The sequence below is a fragment of the Chiloscyllium plagiosum genome, unplaced genomic scaffold (genome assembly GCF_037043375.1).
Source record: "Chiloscyllium plagiosum isolate Xiang-an unplaced genomic scaffold, Cpla_swu_hap1 HiC_scaffold_31, whole genome shotgun sequence".
Taxonomy (NCBI): domain Eukaryota; kingdom Metazoa; phylum Chordata; class Chondrichthyes; order Orectolobiformes; family Hemiscylliidae; genus Chiloscyllium; species Chiloscyllium plagiosum.
In genome coordinates this window covers 62,306,840-62,324,973 of record NW_028270169.1, presented here as the reverse complement: position 1 = coordinate 62,324,973, position 18,134 = coordinate 62,306,840, and the positions used below count along the sequence as shown (strand labels likewise).

The 18,134-nt window shown below is 41.5% G+C and overlaps 1 protein-coding gene across 8 annotated transcripts in view; it reads left to right on the top strand.

The window, feature by feature from the left end:
* LOC122564180 (SH2B adapter protein 2) overlaps window positions 1–18,134 on the top strand; it is a 125,647-nt gene that overhangs the window by 101,656 nt on the left and 5,857 nt on the right. For 7 of the 8 annotated variants that reach the window (XM_087977574.1, XM_087977572.1, XM_043718865.2 and 4 more), the window contains one exon: window positions 2,698–2,875. In XM_087977574.1, coding sequence (XP_087833700.1) covers window positions 2,698–2,875 — 178 coding nt within the window. Of the gene's footprint in view, window positions 1–2,697; window positions 2,876–5,937; window positions 6,050–18,134 lie in introns of all 8 variants that reach the window. The other variant, XR_015752400.1, reaches the window with a different exon arrangement.

Below are 18,134 nucleotides of genomic sequence, written 5' to 3'. Positions count from 1 at the left end.
TCTCACCTCACTCTCTCTCTCACCTCACCTCACTCACTCTCTCACCTCACCTCACTCTCTCTCTCACCTCACCTCACTCTCTCTCTCACCTCACTCTCTCTCTCACCTCACTCTCTCTCTCACCTCACTCTCTCTCTCATCTCACCTCACTCACTCTCTCATCTCACCTCACTCTCTCTCTCACCTCACCTCACTCTCTCTCTCACCTCACTCTCTCTCTCACCTCACTCTCTCTCTCACCTCACTCTCTCTCTCATCTCACCTCACTCACTCTCTCATCTCACCTCACTCTCTCTCTCACCTCACCTCACTCTCTCTCTCACCTCACCTCACTCACTCTCTCATCTCACCTCACTCTCTCTCTCTCACCTCACCTCACTCTCTCTCTCACCTCACCTCACTCTCTCTCTCACCTCACCTCACTCTCTCTCTCACCTCTCTCTCTCACATACGAGTACTCTGTCTCACGCTCATGCATACACTCTTCAAGAAAAAAAGCAAGATACTCTGCAGATTAAAAGAAAACATTTTGGCCAATGACTTATTTTTGAAAGCAAAATGATAAAATTACAATGTTCTGGATTCTATTGCTCCAATGTTATGGCATGTGTGATCATGTTATTAATTACGCACAGTTGTTTCTGAAGTCTTGCAGACAGATTGCTCAGGAAATACAATCTTGAGCTGTTTCAATAATAACTCTTTTTAAAAAAAAAATAGGTTTCACCCTGAACTCCATAAGAGGGTTTTCTTTCCAGAAATGAGACCGATCAGCTCGGCAGATTGTTCTCAAAGCTTTTCTCCAAACCAGCTCATTCTTAGCAGGCTTTTCTCCAACTGAACCAGGTTCAGTTGCCCAGCAGGGGTTTAAAGCAAAGCATACAGTTATCACCAGTCATGTGATTTCAGGGTAGCCTTGCTAATGAACATTTCCAAGGTTCACAGTGAACTTTCAATGTCCACTTTCAAAGAAACCGTTCCAGGTATTGACAGAAAACTTGAAATAAATTCATTTTACACAATCATTCAAGATTCAAGTCTATAAGCAATATTGAATATAAAACATCTTTGTTATGCCCCCATACTCCTTTGTGGGGGAGGGTAATCATTTTGCTGGAGCTGGGCTGGGCCTGTGATTAATGACACCTTCGATGTGTGGTGAAGTTCTTCAATTGGGAACCAAAAATGTACAGCCATGCACTTTGAAACACATGTCCTTCTTACCTTCTCCTGTATCTATCAATCAATCAACCACAGCTATTGGCAGTTTCAATGGCAAAAAATATCTATGCATTTAACATCTTTTAATCTCATAAAAACCTGCAAAAAAAACTCTTCAAAGAAAGATCGGCTTATTAACAGTAATAACCATGTCAATCAAACAGAACAGGCAAGTGGTTAGCACAGCTGCCTCACAGCACCAGGGACCCGGGTTCAATTCCCGCCTCTGGTGACTCTGTGTGGAGTTTGCACATTCTCCTCGTGTCTGTATGGGTTTCCAAAGAAGTGCAGGTTAGATGATTTGGCCATGCTAAATTACCCACAGTGTTCAAGGATGTGTAGGTTAGGTGCATTGGTTAGAGGAAATGTAAAGTAATAGGGTAGGGGAATGCATCTGGGTGTGATACTCTTTGGAGGGTTGGTGTGGACCTTTTTAGGCCAAATGGCTTGTTTTCACATTGGAGGGATTCTCTGATTCTAACAATCACTCCTCTGAAAGCAGTGTCAACATTTCCTGCTGAATTAAATTTGATTAACCAAACAAAATGTGCCCCCCCCCCCCCTCACTGTGTCCTTTGGATGATAGAGGTTCTTCTATATTGCCCATTCTAAGAGCTTTGTTAAAGTTTCATAATGAGAGTATTTGACAACTCTATCTATAGAAGCAATTAGAATAAATAACCAGATATGTTTTGCCACTTGGCCTTATGATGAATGCTTGAATATTTAAAATATCAATCCAAGAGAATGTATTTATCACCTGTATGATTTTGAACACCCATATCAAATCTCCTCTCAAGTTGTTATACCCATCAGCGTAAGGTTCGGGACACCAGCCCTATTAAGCACCTTGCGGATGTGTTTAATAGGCTGTGGAGATTCAGCAGCAATATTCAATGAGAGTTCTGGTAAAACACTATGGCGCATGTTGGTGTACAGCTATTGACTTCAAAGTAATGAGAAAGTTTCCCTAGGGCTTAAAGTTATTGGGCCTTGAGGGGAAAATTTATTTGATTGTGCACATTACCTTTAGTAAGGCTATATGGACACTTTCTCAGATGTTTCTCTGAGGTGCTGCCTATTCTCATACACACAGCAGGTTCCAAAATGGCTGCTGTCTGCTTTTCTCCTTCACACCGAAAAGGCTGTTCCGGCCTCCCAGTTACAAACGGGGCTTGAGCTCATCCGTGCATTCAGAGTGTTTAATTTAGAAATACCATTACTTATGGCTTGAGATAAGGACATGGAATTTATTTGAGCATTGGGTTCCCAATCCTACGTTAAAATTCTAGCCTTATTCAATATTTAAGAATAGGTGGTTAGAGTAAAGGTGGGATGTAGAGAGTAGGGATTAGGACATTGATTATGAGGAGGATGAACACAACCAGTTAGCTCAGTGTCCATGCTGTATTTTAATGTAATTCTCTGCATCTTCCAGATAACGGTATAACAAGCTTTCTTTTTAAATTTGTGTAGCACCTACGCCTGTCTTTGAATGAAACTGGCCAGTGCCATGTTCAGCATCTCTGGTTTCAGACCATCCTCGATATGCTGAAACATTTTCATACTCATCCCATCCCCCTGGAGTCTGGAGGTTCTGCTGACATCACTCTCCGTAGCTACGTACTTGTCACAAAACCCACCCCAGTCCCAGGTAAGAATCACCGAAAGGACTCTCGGGGTTTTGGAGTTGCTTTTCTTTTAAAGAAAATGTTAGTTTGTCTTCCATCGAATAATCTTCTGATATTTAAGCCACTGCTGGACGTGCACATGGATATCAGTGAGTTGAGGGGTGTGTAGATTAAGTTATTGAATTTTACATTCGGATTAAACCTCGGCCCAACATCGTGGGCCTAAGGGCCTGTTCTGTGCTGTACTTTTATATGTTCTATGTTCTCTCACCTGTGAGACATGCCCTCTCCTCTCCTATGTACTGTTTGTAAAACAGCAGCTTGATTCCACCTTCTTAGCTGCCCTTATTGATCATTCTGCTTGAACTGTTTCACCATTGGCAATTCTACCTTCAGCTGCCTTGGCTACAAGCTTTGGAATTCCCTCTTTACCTCTCCCTACTCCTTTCTAAAGCAGTTTAAAGTCAATCTGTGACCGAGCCTCCCCTATCTCCTCCCGTGCCTTGGTGTCAGCTTTTGTTTATTCACTTGTCTGTGTAACTCCTTGAGATGTTATGTTTAACGTGGTATAAAATGTAAGTTGTCAATATTATCTCCCAAATGTCAATTTAAACAATCATTCCTTTGCATGCAGGCTCATTGGTTTCAACGATGGGAAAGTTATTGGTTTGATTCCATTTTGGAGAGTTCATGAAATCTGTAGTAGTTTGCTTGTAATTAATTTGTCATGATTTCTATTGTTGCTTGTGAAGGGAAAGGCAACACAGTGAAAGACTGTAAAGAGGCTTTAACCTCAGTGACAACCACCCCTGTCCAAACTATTTTGCAACCCTTAACGATAGTTCTGGCCCTTTGCCATTACAAAGCTGATCTAGGGACGGTGAGCCAAATGCAAAGAGCCCAAATGGAAAGTTAAAATTTACCCCCATAGCCCCACTCTGCACACTTTTCAGCGATACATTTAAGATTCTGACAAGAACTTAAATAGTTCTCTACCGTCTCAACTTGCAAATTATTTACCCATTTTCACAATGATCTTTGGTCTGCTCCTTTGCTTGTAAAAGGACCTGTTTCCCAGCCCTCTGTTTCTTCCCACTATTTCTTGGCTGTGTCAAGATCTATATGGGTTGACTTAAAAGGGTTATCTGCCTCTGCCAGTCTCTGATGTTACTGTTTCTGACAGAGCTCTGATTATAATTAGAGTCAAACAGTCATAGAGATGTACAGTACGGAAACAGACCCTTCGGTCCAACTCATCCGTGCTGACCAGATATCCTAACCCAATCTTGTCTCTCACCTTCCAGCATCCGGCCCATATCCCCTCCAAACCCTTCCTACTCGTATACCATCCAGATGCCTTTTAAATGTTGCAATTGTACCAGCCTCCACCACTTCCTCTGGCAGCTCATTCCATACACGTACCACCCTCTGTGTGCAAACATTGCCCCTTAGGTCTCTCTTATCTCTTTCCCCTCTCACCCGAAACCTATGCCCTCTAGTTCTGGACTCCCCCACCCCAGGGAAAAGACTTTGTCTCTTTATCCTATCCATGCCCTTCATGATTTTATAGACCTCTATAAAATCGCCCTTCAGTCTCTGATGCTCCAGGGAAAGCAGCCCCAGCCTATTCAACATCTCCCTATTGTTCAAATCCTCCAACCCCAGCAACATCCCTGTAAATCTTTTCTGAACCCTTTCAAGTTTCACAACATCCTTCCGCTAGGAAGGAGACCAGAATATTCCAAAAGTGGCTTAACCAATGTCCTGTGCAGGTGCAACATGACGTCCCACTCCTGTACTCAACACTCTGACCAATAAAGGAAAGCATAGCAAATGCCGCCTTCACTATCCTATCTACCTGCAACTCCACTTTCAAGGAGTTATGAACCTGCACTCCAAGGTCTCTTTGTTCAGCAACACTCCCGAGGACTTTACCATTAAGTGTATAAGTCCTGCTAAGATTTGCTTTCCCAAAATGCAGCACCTTGCATTTATCTAAAGTAAACTCCTTCTGCCACTCCTCAGCCCATTGGCCCATCTGATCAATATCCTGTTGTAATCTGAGGTAACTTTCTTCGCTGTCCACTACACCTCCAATTTTGGTGTCATCTGCAAACTTGCTAACTGTACCTCTTTATGCTCACATCCAAATCACTTATATAAATGACAAAAAGTTGTGGACCCAGCACCGATCCTTGTGGCATTCCACTGGTCACAGGCCTCCAGTTGGAGAAACAACCCACCACCACCAACCTCTGTCTTCTACCTTAGAGTCAGTTCTGTATCCAAATGGCTAGTTCTCACTGTATTCCATGAGATCTAGCCTTGCTAACCATCTCCCACGGGGAACCTTGTTAAATGCCTTTCTGAAGTCCATATAGATCATGTCTGCCACTCTGCCCTCAACAGTCCTCTTTGTTACTTCAAAAAAACTCAATCATGATTAGCTCTGTTTGTTGCTTCAACGAAGGCTTAATAACCCAATCCTCAATGATTTATTTAAGAGCTGCTAACAAAAGGCATTGTTGGCCATACCTATTTTCATGATTTTCAGCAGTACCATTTAGTTAGAGAAGTGAGAAAACTTCCACTGATGAATCAGCTGATACACTACTTAAACCAGGAATGATGGCTTAAAGTTTCAGAATTCCAAACCCAACAGCACCTTGTCAAAATGGCTTGGTACAATATCCTGAACATCAATGTACACCTGATCTCCAACTTCTCATTGTGACAACTTGGGGCACATCCCTTCAACAAGTTAGAGATGTTCCATAGCATTTGAACACACTTGGAGCGGCTGATTAGATGTCACGATAAAATTGCACAAAAGAACTGAAAAGATAGGTAAAGATATTCTTAGAAGGTTCAGATTATACTGGCCACCAGGTCCAGGAGAGAGATTGTAATTGTTAAGGAGACAAGCAAAACTCTTCGAAGGAAGAGGTGTTCGTGAATTGTTGCAAAGAAATTAACATAAGAACCACCACCAAGTTAATGCAAATTATATTCCATATGCCATGCTGACGAGGAGAATTTCCACAGCACTTTTCTGCCTTAATCCAGACTTTTCTTATGTTTAAAGGCATGGTTTGCACAAAGTAGGACACAGAGTGCAGCACAGTTGGACCCTCTCCCAGATCATGAAGAGATCTTTGTTGATTTATATGGGAGGGAGCCTCTCAGAGTTTGGAGGGGTACGTATCACATTCCTCAAAACCTTCATGATATTTAACATCGACATGTCCATGTACACTATGCACAAGTGCATAATATTGCATGAACTGTCAGCAAAATACCCAATGCATAGTTGTGCTTATGTACCCATAATCGCCATCTGCCATTTTCATAGAACAAGAAGAGCTAGGTGGACTTGTGTTGCCCGTCACTACCACCCACACCTTCATTAAGGTTTGGACCAACCAAAGTTTAAATGGCACTGGAGCCAACACACAAAGGCAGGTTGCAGAAATGAGGCTTGAATTTCTTTGAGTAAAGAAGATTTAAGGGATGATTTCATCAAGATGTTTGTGATAAACGAACTCGATAGGGTGGTGAGGACAGTCTAGTGCAAGAGTACATAAATTTAAAACGACAGCAGTATAATTCATGAACTATATCACAGGGTAGTGAAAATCTGAAACTACTTTTGTCAAGAGACTGTTTAAGTTGGAGGTCAATTGAAACTTCAGAACTGAGATGGATAGACTTCTGTTTGTCAAGAGTATAAATGTTTCTAAATTGTGGAAACAAGATGACGAGAGAGTTAAGATACAGTTTAACCATAATCTAATTTTTAAAAAATTAATTGTTGGATGTAATTGCCTGACAAGCATTTGTTGCTCATCACCATCTTGAATACAACTGAGGCTTGTTCAGCTGTTTGAGGGTGGTTAAGAGTTAACTACATTGTTGTGGGTCTGGAGTCACATGTCAGTCAGACCGGGTAAGGATGGCAGAGTTCCGTTGTTGAATGACATTAGCGAACCTGATAACTTTTCAATAATAACTGACCATAGTTTCATGGTCACTATTACAGAGAGTAACTTTTGACTCCATATTTTCAATAAATTGCACGAGGTACTATGAAAAATTTGAACCCATGTCCCCATTATGAATCCAGTGGCATTACTACTGTACTACTACCTCCCTGACAAGTTTGAGAGCAGTGAGATGGACATTCCTGATCTTCTGTTTTCCTAAGAATCTTTTGCAGTTCAAACTCCAAAAAGGAGGCATGACCATAAGGATGGAATAGGACTTGGGTTTGACATTTGGCCTTGTGAGCTTGCTATGCTGTTCAATAATATCTTGTCTCCGTTAACTCCAATTGCCTGCTTTGTTCTCATCTTGCTTGCCGCACAACAACCTATGATCCCAATCCTGAATAAACGTATTCACTGAATGTGTATAGCCTTCTGGAGTAGAGAATTTCAAAGGTTCACAACCCTCTATATGCCTAGAAAAAACATTTTGGATTCTCTTGTTAGCTTTTCTCATGTTCTCTTTGTTTCACTTATTTGCCCTTTCAATTCCCATCTAAACTTCAATGTTCTGGTTTTATCCGTAAGCACACTTTCTTTACCTAATTTTAATTTCTGTCTCATGTTGTCCAGGAACCTCTACCACCTCCTGCAAATATTCCTGAATTATATATTCTTTCAGGACAGGCCATTGTTTAGTTACAGTTTCACTGTTAAGGTTTGATTTATCTGCCTGTGGTCTGATTTGAATGGATGATCATCAGGCAGTAACCTGAGTTTCTAGTTCAGTGGCATTAGTACTATACCACCTACCTCACATCTGAAACTAGGAGAAATGAACATAGATACTTATCAATAAACCGAATTAAGATTTCAGGAGAATCCCATTTATTTGATGTGGTGATAATGATACTTACTACAACAAGGCATAGTTGAGAGAAATAGCATAAATACATTGAAGGAGAGGGTACATAAGTACTTGAGGGAGAAGGAGATTGATCATAGAATCCTTACAGTGTGGAAGCTGGTCATACCAACCATCTGAACAGTATCCCATGACCTGTCACCCGAACCTATCCTGAATTTCCCATGGCTAAGTGGCATGGTACAGTGGCTCAGTGGTTAGCACTGCCTCGCAGCGCCAGGGACCTGGGTTTGAATCCAGCCTCTGGCGACTGTCTGCGTGGAGATTGCACATTCTCCCCTTATCTGCATGGGTTTCCTCTGGGTGCTCCAGTTTCCCCCCACAGACCAAAGATGTGCAGGTCAGGTGCATTGGCCATGCTAAATTGCCCGTAGTGATAGATGCATTAGTAGAGAGTAGGGGAATGGGTCTGGGCAGGGTACTCTTTGGAGGGTCGGTGTGGACTTGTAGGCCAGAGGTCCTGTTTCCACACAGTAGGTAATCTAATCTAATCTAAGCAACCTAGTCAGCACATCCCTGGACACTAGGCAATTTAGCATGGTCAGTCCAACTAATTTGCACATCTTTGGACTGTGGGAAGAAACTAGAACACCCAGTGGAAACGCAGGCAGACATGGGGAGAATATGCAAACTCCACACAGACAGTCAACCTAGGATGGAATTGAACCCAGGTCCCTGACGCTGTGAGGCAGGAGTGCTGACCATTAAACCAGTGTTCTGCCCCACAATGGACATAGAGAAAGGAGCCATGTGTGTAGAATATAAAACCTGACAGATTCTCAAGAATGATAGGGAAGGGATGATACAAATTGAAACATGAAAAGTGTTTTTGATAAATGTTCATGATTCAGTAATGCACCAGAATACAGAGTATGGGGAAAACTGTAAAGGAAAAGAAAGTGTATGAGGATAGAGATATATTTAAAAAAAACAACTTTTCTTCATTACTCATTCATGGGGCATGAGCATTATTAGCTGGGTCAGCATTTTTTACAACATCCATTAATGCCCTTGGGCAGGTGGTGATGAGCTGCCTTCTTGAACGTTGCAGTTCCAGTCCTGGAGGTAAACCCACAATGCCCTGAGGGTGGAATTGTAAGATTTAACCCAGCAACACTGAAGGAATGGTGACATTATTTATAACTTTGGATTAGTGGTGCTGGAAAAGCACAGCAGTTCAGGCAGCATCCAAGGAGCATCTGGTTTCCAGCATCTGCAGTCATTGTTTTTACCTACCTGACATTATTTCTAAGTCAGGATGGTGAATGATTTGAAGGGAAACTTGCAGATGATGGTGTATCTGCTGCCCTTGTGATTCTTGATGGAAGAGGTCATGGGTTTGGAGTGTGCTGTCTAAGCTGCCTTAGTGAAGTTTCGCAATGCATTTTGTAGATTGTGCACATTATTGCCATCATACCCTGACTCATTCCTTGTATGTAGTGGGCAGGCTTTGGGACTCAGGAGATTAGTCCACTAAGCCTTTGACTTGATCTTGCAGCCACTGCGTTTATGTGGTGGGTCCAGTTCAGTATGCGGTCAATGGTAATCCCAAGGATGTTGATAGTGGGGATTCGGTAATGGTAATAATTACAATTGAATCACAAGAGGCAATGATTCTCTATTATTGGAGATAATCATTACCTGGCAAATGTGTGTTGTAAATGTTACTTGTTATTTGTCAGCCCAAGCCTGGATATTGTTCCAAATTGGTGAACATCCCCGCTTGTGTTTTTTATGATGGAGGGAAGGTCGTTGATAGAGCAGCTGAAGATGTTTGGGCCTAGACAGTACCCTGAGGAACTCCCGCAGAGATGTCTTGGATCGAAGATTACTGACCTCCAACAACCACAACCATCTTCCGATGTGTCAGGTATGACTCCAACCAGGGGAGAGTCTTCCCGAACCCCCGCCAGTTCACATTTGATTCCAGTTTTGCTACAGCTCCTTGAATCCACACTCCGTTAAATGTGGCCTTGATGTGAAGGCTGTCACACTCACCTCACCTCACCTCACCTCCCCTCTGGAATTCAGCTGTTTTGCCCATGTTTGAATGAAGCCAGGAGCTGAGTGGCCCTGTTGGAGCCCAAACTGGGTATCACTGAGCAGGTTAATGCTGGGCTCGTTGTAAGTTGTGGTTGTTGGAGGTCAGTCATCTCAGCTCCAGGACATCTGCAGGAGTTCCTCATGGTAGTGTTCTTGGCACAACCATCCTGAGAGCGCTGTTGATGACATTTTCCATCACTTTACTGATGATCAAGAGGAGATTGATGGAGTGGTAATTGGCCAGGGTGCATTTATCCTAGTCTTTGCAGTATTCAGTGCCTGCAGCTGTTTCTTGATGTCACATGGAGTGACTTGAATTGATGGGAGACTGATGACAATTGGAAGAAACCGAGATGGATTAATAGCTTGCATAATGAAAGGAAGTTTGATGTTGATGGGGATTTTTGGGGGTTGGTTAGCAAGGCTAAAATATTAAATTAATATTTAAATTAAACACAGGAAATACTAGAAATTCTCAGCAGGTTGAGCAGCACCTGCGGAAAGATAAGTAAAGTTAATGTTACATATCAGGATCGTTTGCCAGGGCCACAAAATAGTGACGGGAACAGGAAAATTAGGATGTAAATGAGATACATAAAAGGTTGACAGGCTCAAAGTAGAAATATCACTGGCTCCGGATGGGAAATAAAGATGGAAATTGCACAATTGTCCAATTCTGCTCAAACAGGAGAGTAGTGCCAGAGGATTGGACGATTATAATTGTTATAGCCCTGTTCAAGATGGGGAGAGAAAAGAACCCAGCAAGTTCAGAAGGGTTTTTGTCAGAGTTAGTGGGTAAACATAAAGAACAGGGGATTGGCCAGGATTGAGAATTGGTTGACAGATAGAAAACAAAAGGATTAAATGGGCCTTTTCCCAGCTGTACCACAAGGGTCAGTGCTTAGGGCCCCAGCTATTGACAATACAAATAATCTGGATGAGGGAACCAAATGGAACCTATCCAAGTTTGCTGACAATACAAAACTGAGCAGAACTGAGAGTTGAGGAGGAGGCAAGAGGCTTCAAGGTGATTTTAGATAAGGTGAGTGAGTGAGCAAACACCTAGTAGATACAGTACAATTTGGCTAAATGGGAAGGTGTACGTTTTCATGTGAAAAACAGAGAGGCTAAATGTTTTTTAAATTATGGTACATTGGAAGCCTGGATATACAATAAGATCTGGGTGTCCTCCTACATCTGTCTATGAAAGTAGACACGCAGATGTAGTAAGCAATTAGGAAGGAAATTGTATACTGGCCTTCATTGCAAAATGACTTGAGTTCAGAAGTCAGGTCTTACTGAAGTTATACAGGGTCTTGATTAGATTACATCTGGAATATATGCAGCTTTGCTATCCCTACCAAGAAAGGATATACCTGCCATAGAGGGAGTACAGCAGGGCTTTGCTGGGCTGTCACTGGGGATGACATGACTATCTATGTGAGTAGATTGGTCTGTCTAGGCTTGTTTTCAGTAGCGGTTAGAATGAGGAGAGGGGATCTGATTGAAATGTATAAGATTCTGACCGGGCTGGACAGACTAAATGTAGAGAGGATGCTCCCCCTGGCTGTGGAGTCTAGAATCAGGGGATTGTTTCAGGATATGGTAGACCCCATTTAGGACTGAAATGAGGAAACATTTCTTCACTCATTGTCCGACACCAGACTGTGGAAGCCAAGTCACTGAGTATATTCATGAAAGAGATGATTTGAGCAGCTCAAAGGACCAAATGGCCAACTGCTCCCGGTTTCTCCAATGTTTCTTTCAAGAGGCAAGGATGTGAAACAATCCAAGACAAAATTGAAGAATATGAATGAATTAATTAATTAAAATTAGAATAGCTATGTTAAAAGTTATCTAGGAGAAAGTGAGGACTGCAGATGCTGGAGATCAGAGCTGAAAAATGTGTTGCTGGAAAAGCGCAGCAGGTCAGGCAGCATCCAAGGATCTCCCGCTCCTTGGATGCTGCCTGACCTGCTGTGCTTTTCCAGCAACACATTTTTCAGCTATGTTAAAAGTTATGTTTGACTAAATTTGATTGGGCTCTTTAATCAAATTAGGGAGAGGGTTGATGAGGAAGTCGATGAGGGAGAATTTCCAGATATTTAACGGGATGTGAGCCTCACTGGCAAGCCCCAGCATTTATTGCCCAGAAGGCAGTTAAGAGTAAACCACATTGCTGTGGTTCTGGAGTCATATGTAGACTAGACTGGGTTCATGCAGTTCATGTATATACAATTTTTCAGAAGATGACTTAATTAAGTAGTTGTCATGACTAGCAGGCATATCTACAGTGTGATCTGTGAACTGTCAAGTAATTCATTCAGCCCCCTTCTAATTTGTCTGATTCATATTAAAATAGATCAATAAAAACTTTCCTTTAAATAGGTTAAACGTTAGTTAGTTTATTACTAGCTATTCCTGAAAATTCTTTGAGAATAAAGGTATTAAGTAAACAATTACAGAGACAACGATGTAGATAAAGATAAATGCATACTAAACAAAAGAATACCTTTAAAGAGAGAGACCCCTAAGTCTCCATGAAATATGACCAGAGCCCATTGGTTGAATTTTGTTTTTCCAAAATGAAAAGGTTAACCCTTTAAGTCAGGTTCAGCAGTTTCTTTTAATTCATTCACAGGATTTAGGCATCACAGACTGGGCCAGTTTTTATTGCAAACGTCTGTGGCCCTTCAGAAGGTGGTGGAAGCTGCTGCCTTGAATACTGTAGTCCTTGGGACTTTAAGACATGTACAATGTTGTTAGGGAGGGATTTTCCAGGACTTTGACCCAGCTATACTGAAGGAACATGATACATTCCCAGGTCAGGATGGTGAGTGGCTTGGAGGGGACATTCCCATGTAGCTGCTGCCCTTGTCATTCTCAATGGAAGTGGTCATGTGTTTAAAAGGTGTTGTCTGAAAAGTCTTGATGTGTTGCTGCAGTGTGATTACATAGATTTCTGAAAGGCATTGAACTTTTAAGACAGTGAGATGACATCACGATATTTGAAGCTATTGTATAAAAGGTGTTATTTCTGTAAATTCCATTAGTAGGTAGTTAGGTTAGTAGGCAAGCGGTCAGCTAGCCTCCCTATAACGAGCCAAAGCTAGTCAACACTCTCTGTAATTCAACAGTTATCTCCGTAAACATGCAGCTCAGACTGCATACAGTCTACAATATCACAAGTGTGCATAGTTATAATAAACCTCCATTTATCTAACTGAAATATGAACCCAGCTGTCTGGTCTTTCAGAATTCACCTCTGTATTAGCACAGTGAAGTCCATGATCATTTCAAAAAAAAGATTTTCAGGTAGCCATGCTAAATTGATGTGCTCGTCCTCTAAGCAATGGTTTACTCTCACCAGCAGCTCTCATCCACACAGATCTAGAATCAACACTTTTACCATCTAACCACATGTACACAGTGCACTGTGGTAATAATGGAGAAAATGGTACAAAAACATAATCAATGAATCTGTAGTTACCCCACCTTGAACTAAGACAAAACATCAGAGTTGGAGATTATTGCACAGATTTGTGGGTTTATACATTGTGAAAATACATTGGGGAAAATACATTGTGAACAGTCCAGGTCATATGACATTGTCACAAGTAATGATAAAATGCTGCAGTGAAACAAACAACGTGTCTGAGTTATACATGACCAGCCGCCTGTCAGAAAAGGTGATAATTCTGATACTGACAGTATCGCACCTGATAACAAGCAGACATCTCAACCACAATATACACACATCCACAATAACCAATAGCTTCACCCAGTGGTGTGCTACATAATCCAGTTGTGATCATTAAGTATTAGATTATTCTTAATATGTAAAGATGACACTTGTACACTGATGCCATTTATTAGAACACGTTTCCTATTCTTCAAAGGGAAGGGGGATGTTGTATTAATACCCAGACCTCAGAAAGGCACAATATCTGTAAGACAGCAAGGAAACATCATAGTTGTGGCAGCACTACACTTGTTACTAGATGTGGATAACAGTGACAGCAAGTATGAGGATTAGAAATGAGCTAAGATCAGCGAACAGGTTGCTCTTCAGACTAGAGGCAGGGAAATAGGATTTGCTGTTATCTTTTTGCTATCCATTAATGACCTAGACTTGCATATTATATACAGGGTATAATTTAAAAGTTTTCAGATGACAAAGTATTTGTAAGGAGCTAACAATATGGAGGGTAATAAGTTTTCCACAGGATATAAACTGGTGAATTGGGCAGACATAGATTTAATTCTAAGAATCTGAAGTGATTTGGTGCACAAATGAGAGGCAATATAAATTAAATGGTACAATTTTAAACATGCACATTGGTTTATTAATCAATGCAAGAATTACCAGAGCAAATCTTTATTCGATGGTGGTTAGGCCCCAAGAGGGAGGAAATCAAAAGCATATAGAGAGTACAGAGACTTACTGGGGCAGTATTTGCAACTGAAGCCTTCAATTATGTGGTGAGATTAGGTTGCTCTTATAGCAGCTAAAATTAAGGGGAGGTTTGGTTGAGATGTTAAAAATCATGAAAGGTTTTGGTGGGAAAATGAAAAGCTCGATAACCACAGGACACAGATGTAAGGCAGTTAGGGGGAAAAGAAACCTGTCATAACATGAGGGGAACATAAGTGGCTGGCCCATAGAAGACAGAAAGTGGGAGTTGATGGAAAGTATTCAGCCTGGAGCTTGGTGACCAGTTGTGTTCCTTAGGGGATCTGTTCTGGGACCCCTGCTCTTTGTGATTTTTATAAATGACTTTGATGAGGAAGTAGAAGGGTAGGTTAGTAAGTTTGCCAATGACAGTGGAGTTGTAGATAGTATGGAGGGCTGTTGTAAGTTGTAATGGAACATTGAGAATGTGTAGAGCTGGGTTGAGAAGTGACAGATGGAGTTCAACCTGGGAAAGTGTAAAATCATTCACATTGGAAGATCGAATTTGGATGCAGATTACAGGGTTAAAGACAGGATTCTTGGCACTGTGGAGGAACAGAGGGATCTTTAGGTCGACGTCCATAGATCCTTCAAAGATGCCACTCATGTTGATGCTGAGAAATGTGTTGCTGGAAAAGCACAGCAGGTCAAGCAGCATCCTAGGAGCAGGAGAATCTACGTTTCGGGCATAAGCCCTTCTTCAGGCTTATGCCCGAAACGTCGATTCTCCTGCTCCTTGGATGCTGCCTGACCTGCTGCGCTTTTCCAGCAACACATTTTTCATCTCTGATCTCCAGCATCTGCAGTCCTCACTTTTTTTCTCCTGGTTGATTTTAACCTACTGCGAATCCTCTTGCAAGGATGCCTACCTTGAAGAAGTTCTCTTCCTCCCTCTACAAGGATCACAGTAAGTCCCTCTCTCACTGCACCCCCCAGGTCATCTCCTCTGCCCTGAAGCTCTTCAGCCACGTCCTCAAACAGACTCGCTACTCAAGTTGATGGGGTTGTTAAGAAGGCATATGGGGATTGAGTTTAAGAGCCACGAGGTTATGCTGCAGCTCTATTAAAGCCTTGGTTAGACGACAGTTGGAATATTGTGTTGCCTCATTATAGGAAGGACGTGGAAGCTTTAGAGAGGGTGCAGAGGAGATTTACCAGGATACTGCCTGGACTGGAGGGCATATCTTAAGAAAGGTGGGGGGAGCTAGGACTTTTCTCATTGGAGTGAAGAAGGACGAGAGGTGACTTGGTAGAGGTGTACGAGATGAGGACGTATAGAGTAGATTGCCAGAGACTTTTTCCCAGGGCAGAAATGACTATAACATGGGGGCATAATTTTAAGGCAATTGGAGAAGGGTTTAGGGGAGATGTCAGAGGTAGGTTCTTTACACAGAGTGTGGTGGGTGGAGTGCACTGCCAGCAGTGATCGTATCTCCATTAGGGACATTTAAGTGACTCTTGGATAGGCAGTATCTAGTGACTTGGATAGTAAAATGAAGGTTATGTAAGTTAGTCTGATCTTAGAGTAGGATAAAAGGTCAGCACAACATCGAGGGCCTGTATTGTCCCGTACTGTTCGATGCTCTATGAAAGAAAAATACACAGCATATTATTATGACGTAAATTCACTGGTTGTAAGGATTATAGACATAGATTGAATAAGAACTTTCAAATGGGAATTGGATTAATACTTAAAAGGGGGAAAATAATTGTAGGGCCCTCAGGAAAGAATAAGGAAATTGGACTCATTGAATTGCTTATTCAAAGGACTGACATGCAAACGATGAAGCAAGTGGCAGCCTCGTGTGAAATTTTACATAATCGCTTCCGTACCTTAATATTCTGTTAAAAGTCTCGCACACCAAGTTATAGTCCATCAGGTTTATTTGGAAGTTCCACATAAACCTGCTGTACTATAACCTGGTGTTGTATGATTTTTAAGTTTGTCCACCCCAGTCCAACACTGGCACCTCCACATCATTAATATTCTGTGGTTAAACTGAAACTGCTCTCATAACTGCAAGCAAATGATAATTCTTGCATTAGCAGGTTTTGCAAAGGTGTAACATATACGTCACATTACATTTGTTAGATGGTATGATAATACGCTACTGTTGTGTCAAAGTAACACCCCTCCAAATTCTCACTCACTTTAATAGCAATCTAAATCTCCCTTCGATGGTTTCTGATTCGGTTTTGGGCAGTCCATTTGGTTATTTCGAACATATTGCCATCACCTCCGGCTGTTCACACTGAGCTTCAGTCCCCTCATGTAGAAGACAGTGTGCTTAAGGCAAATGCATCCTTCAGTTAAGCTGATTCCTTAGTACCTCGCAAAAAAGCTCTCGGCAGATTTTTGTATTTCTTACTAAGCATCATAATCAAAATGAATTGACCTAGTTTTTATAGGGGAATCTGCATTTTAGCTCCTCTTGTATGTGGAAACAATTTAAGGTGGTTACAAATTTAATCCTCAAATCGTTTTTGAAATGCTATAGAAATTTATTTTTATCCCCATTCAGGTTAACTTAAAAACATCATTAATTGAGATATTGCTTTGCAGAGGTTATAGTTATTGAGACACTGAATGAGATTTGATTTTATTAATGAGATTTACAGGTTGTGATGAGGGAAGCACTGACAGCTGTGCGCATGTTCTGCATATTAGATTGTAAACTTTGTGAATTTTAAAGCATATTAGATTGTAAACTTTGTGAATTTTAAAGCAACTTTGTGGATGTCTATGTTTAGTCTGAAATATGTCTGAACAGTGGAACATTGTGACTGATGGTTACTGAGCATGGAGTTTGCAGTCTGTCATTGTGATGTGTGCTGGGGAAAGGTTATTCTTGGTTCCTGTGAAAAATCGGAGGGTGAGAGGAAACCTCTCTTAATCCACAGGGTAGACATATCCAATCCCAAGTAAGGTTTAACCAAGAAGAAATATTGTAATTTGTATTCTTAAAGAAAAGAGAACAACATTGTACATTGATTTCATTGTATGACCTCACCAACAATCTAAACAGCTCTAGCAAAACATCCCAACTTTTATATTTCACTCCTGTTCCAGAAGAGACAACGTTCCATGTGTCTTCCGAAGCACTCGCTGCATTTGCCTACCAACTTTATATGATTTGCGTAAGAAGACAACAAGATATCTGTCTGTACTTTAGAGTTCTGCAAGCTCTTTCCATTTAGCTAATAGACTGCTTTTCTAATTACTGCCAAAATGAACAAGTTCACGATGCTCCACCTGCTAAATCCATGGCTATTCACATAACCTATCTATACCTCTTTTTTGTAGATTTCTTATGTCCTCTTCACAACTCACTTTCCTATCCATCATTATACCATCAATACATTTAGCTCCTGTACCTTCAGTCAGATTATTTATCTAGGTTGTAAGTAACTGAGGCTCCAGAGCTAATCCCTACGGCATTCCGTTGGTCATATACTGTCAACTACTTATTCCCACTCTTTACTTCCAATTAGACAACCAATCCTCCATAGCGTATTCTGCCATTCAATAAAATTATTTTAAAGAATTCCTACAGTGCGGAAACAGGCCATTCAGCCCAACCAGTCCACACCAACCCTCTGAAAAGTAACCCACCTCAACCTGTTCCCCTGACCTATTACTCTACATTTACCCCTGACTAATGCACCTAATCTATACATTCCTGACTACTATGGGCAATTTTAGCATGACCAATTCACCTAACCTGCACATTTTACAACTGTGTGAGGAAACCCACACAAACACTGGGAAAATGTGCAAACTCCACACATATAGTGGCCCAAGGCTGGAATTGAACCCAGGAGCCTGGTGCTGTGAGGCAGCAGTGCTAACCATTGAGCTACTGTGTCACCCGTAATAT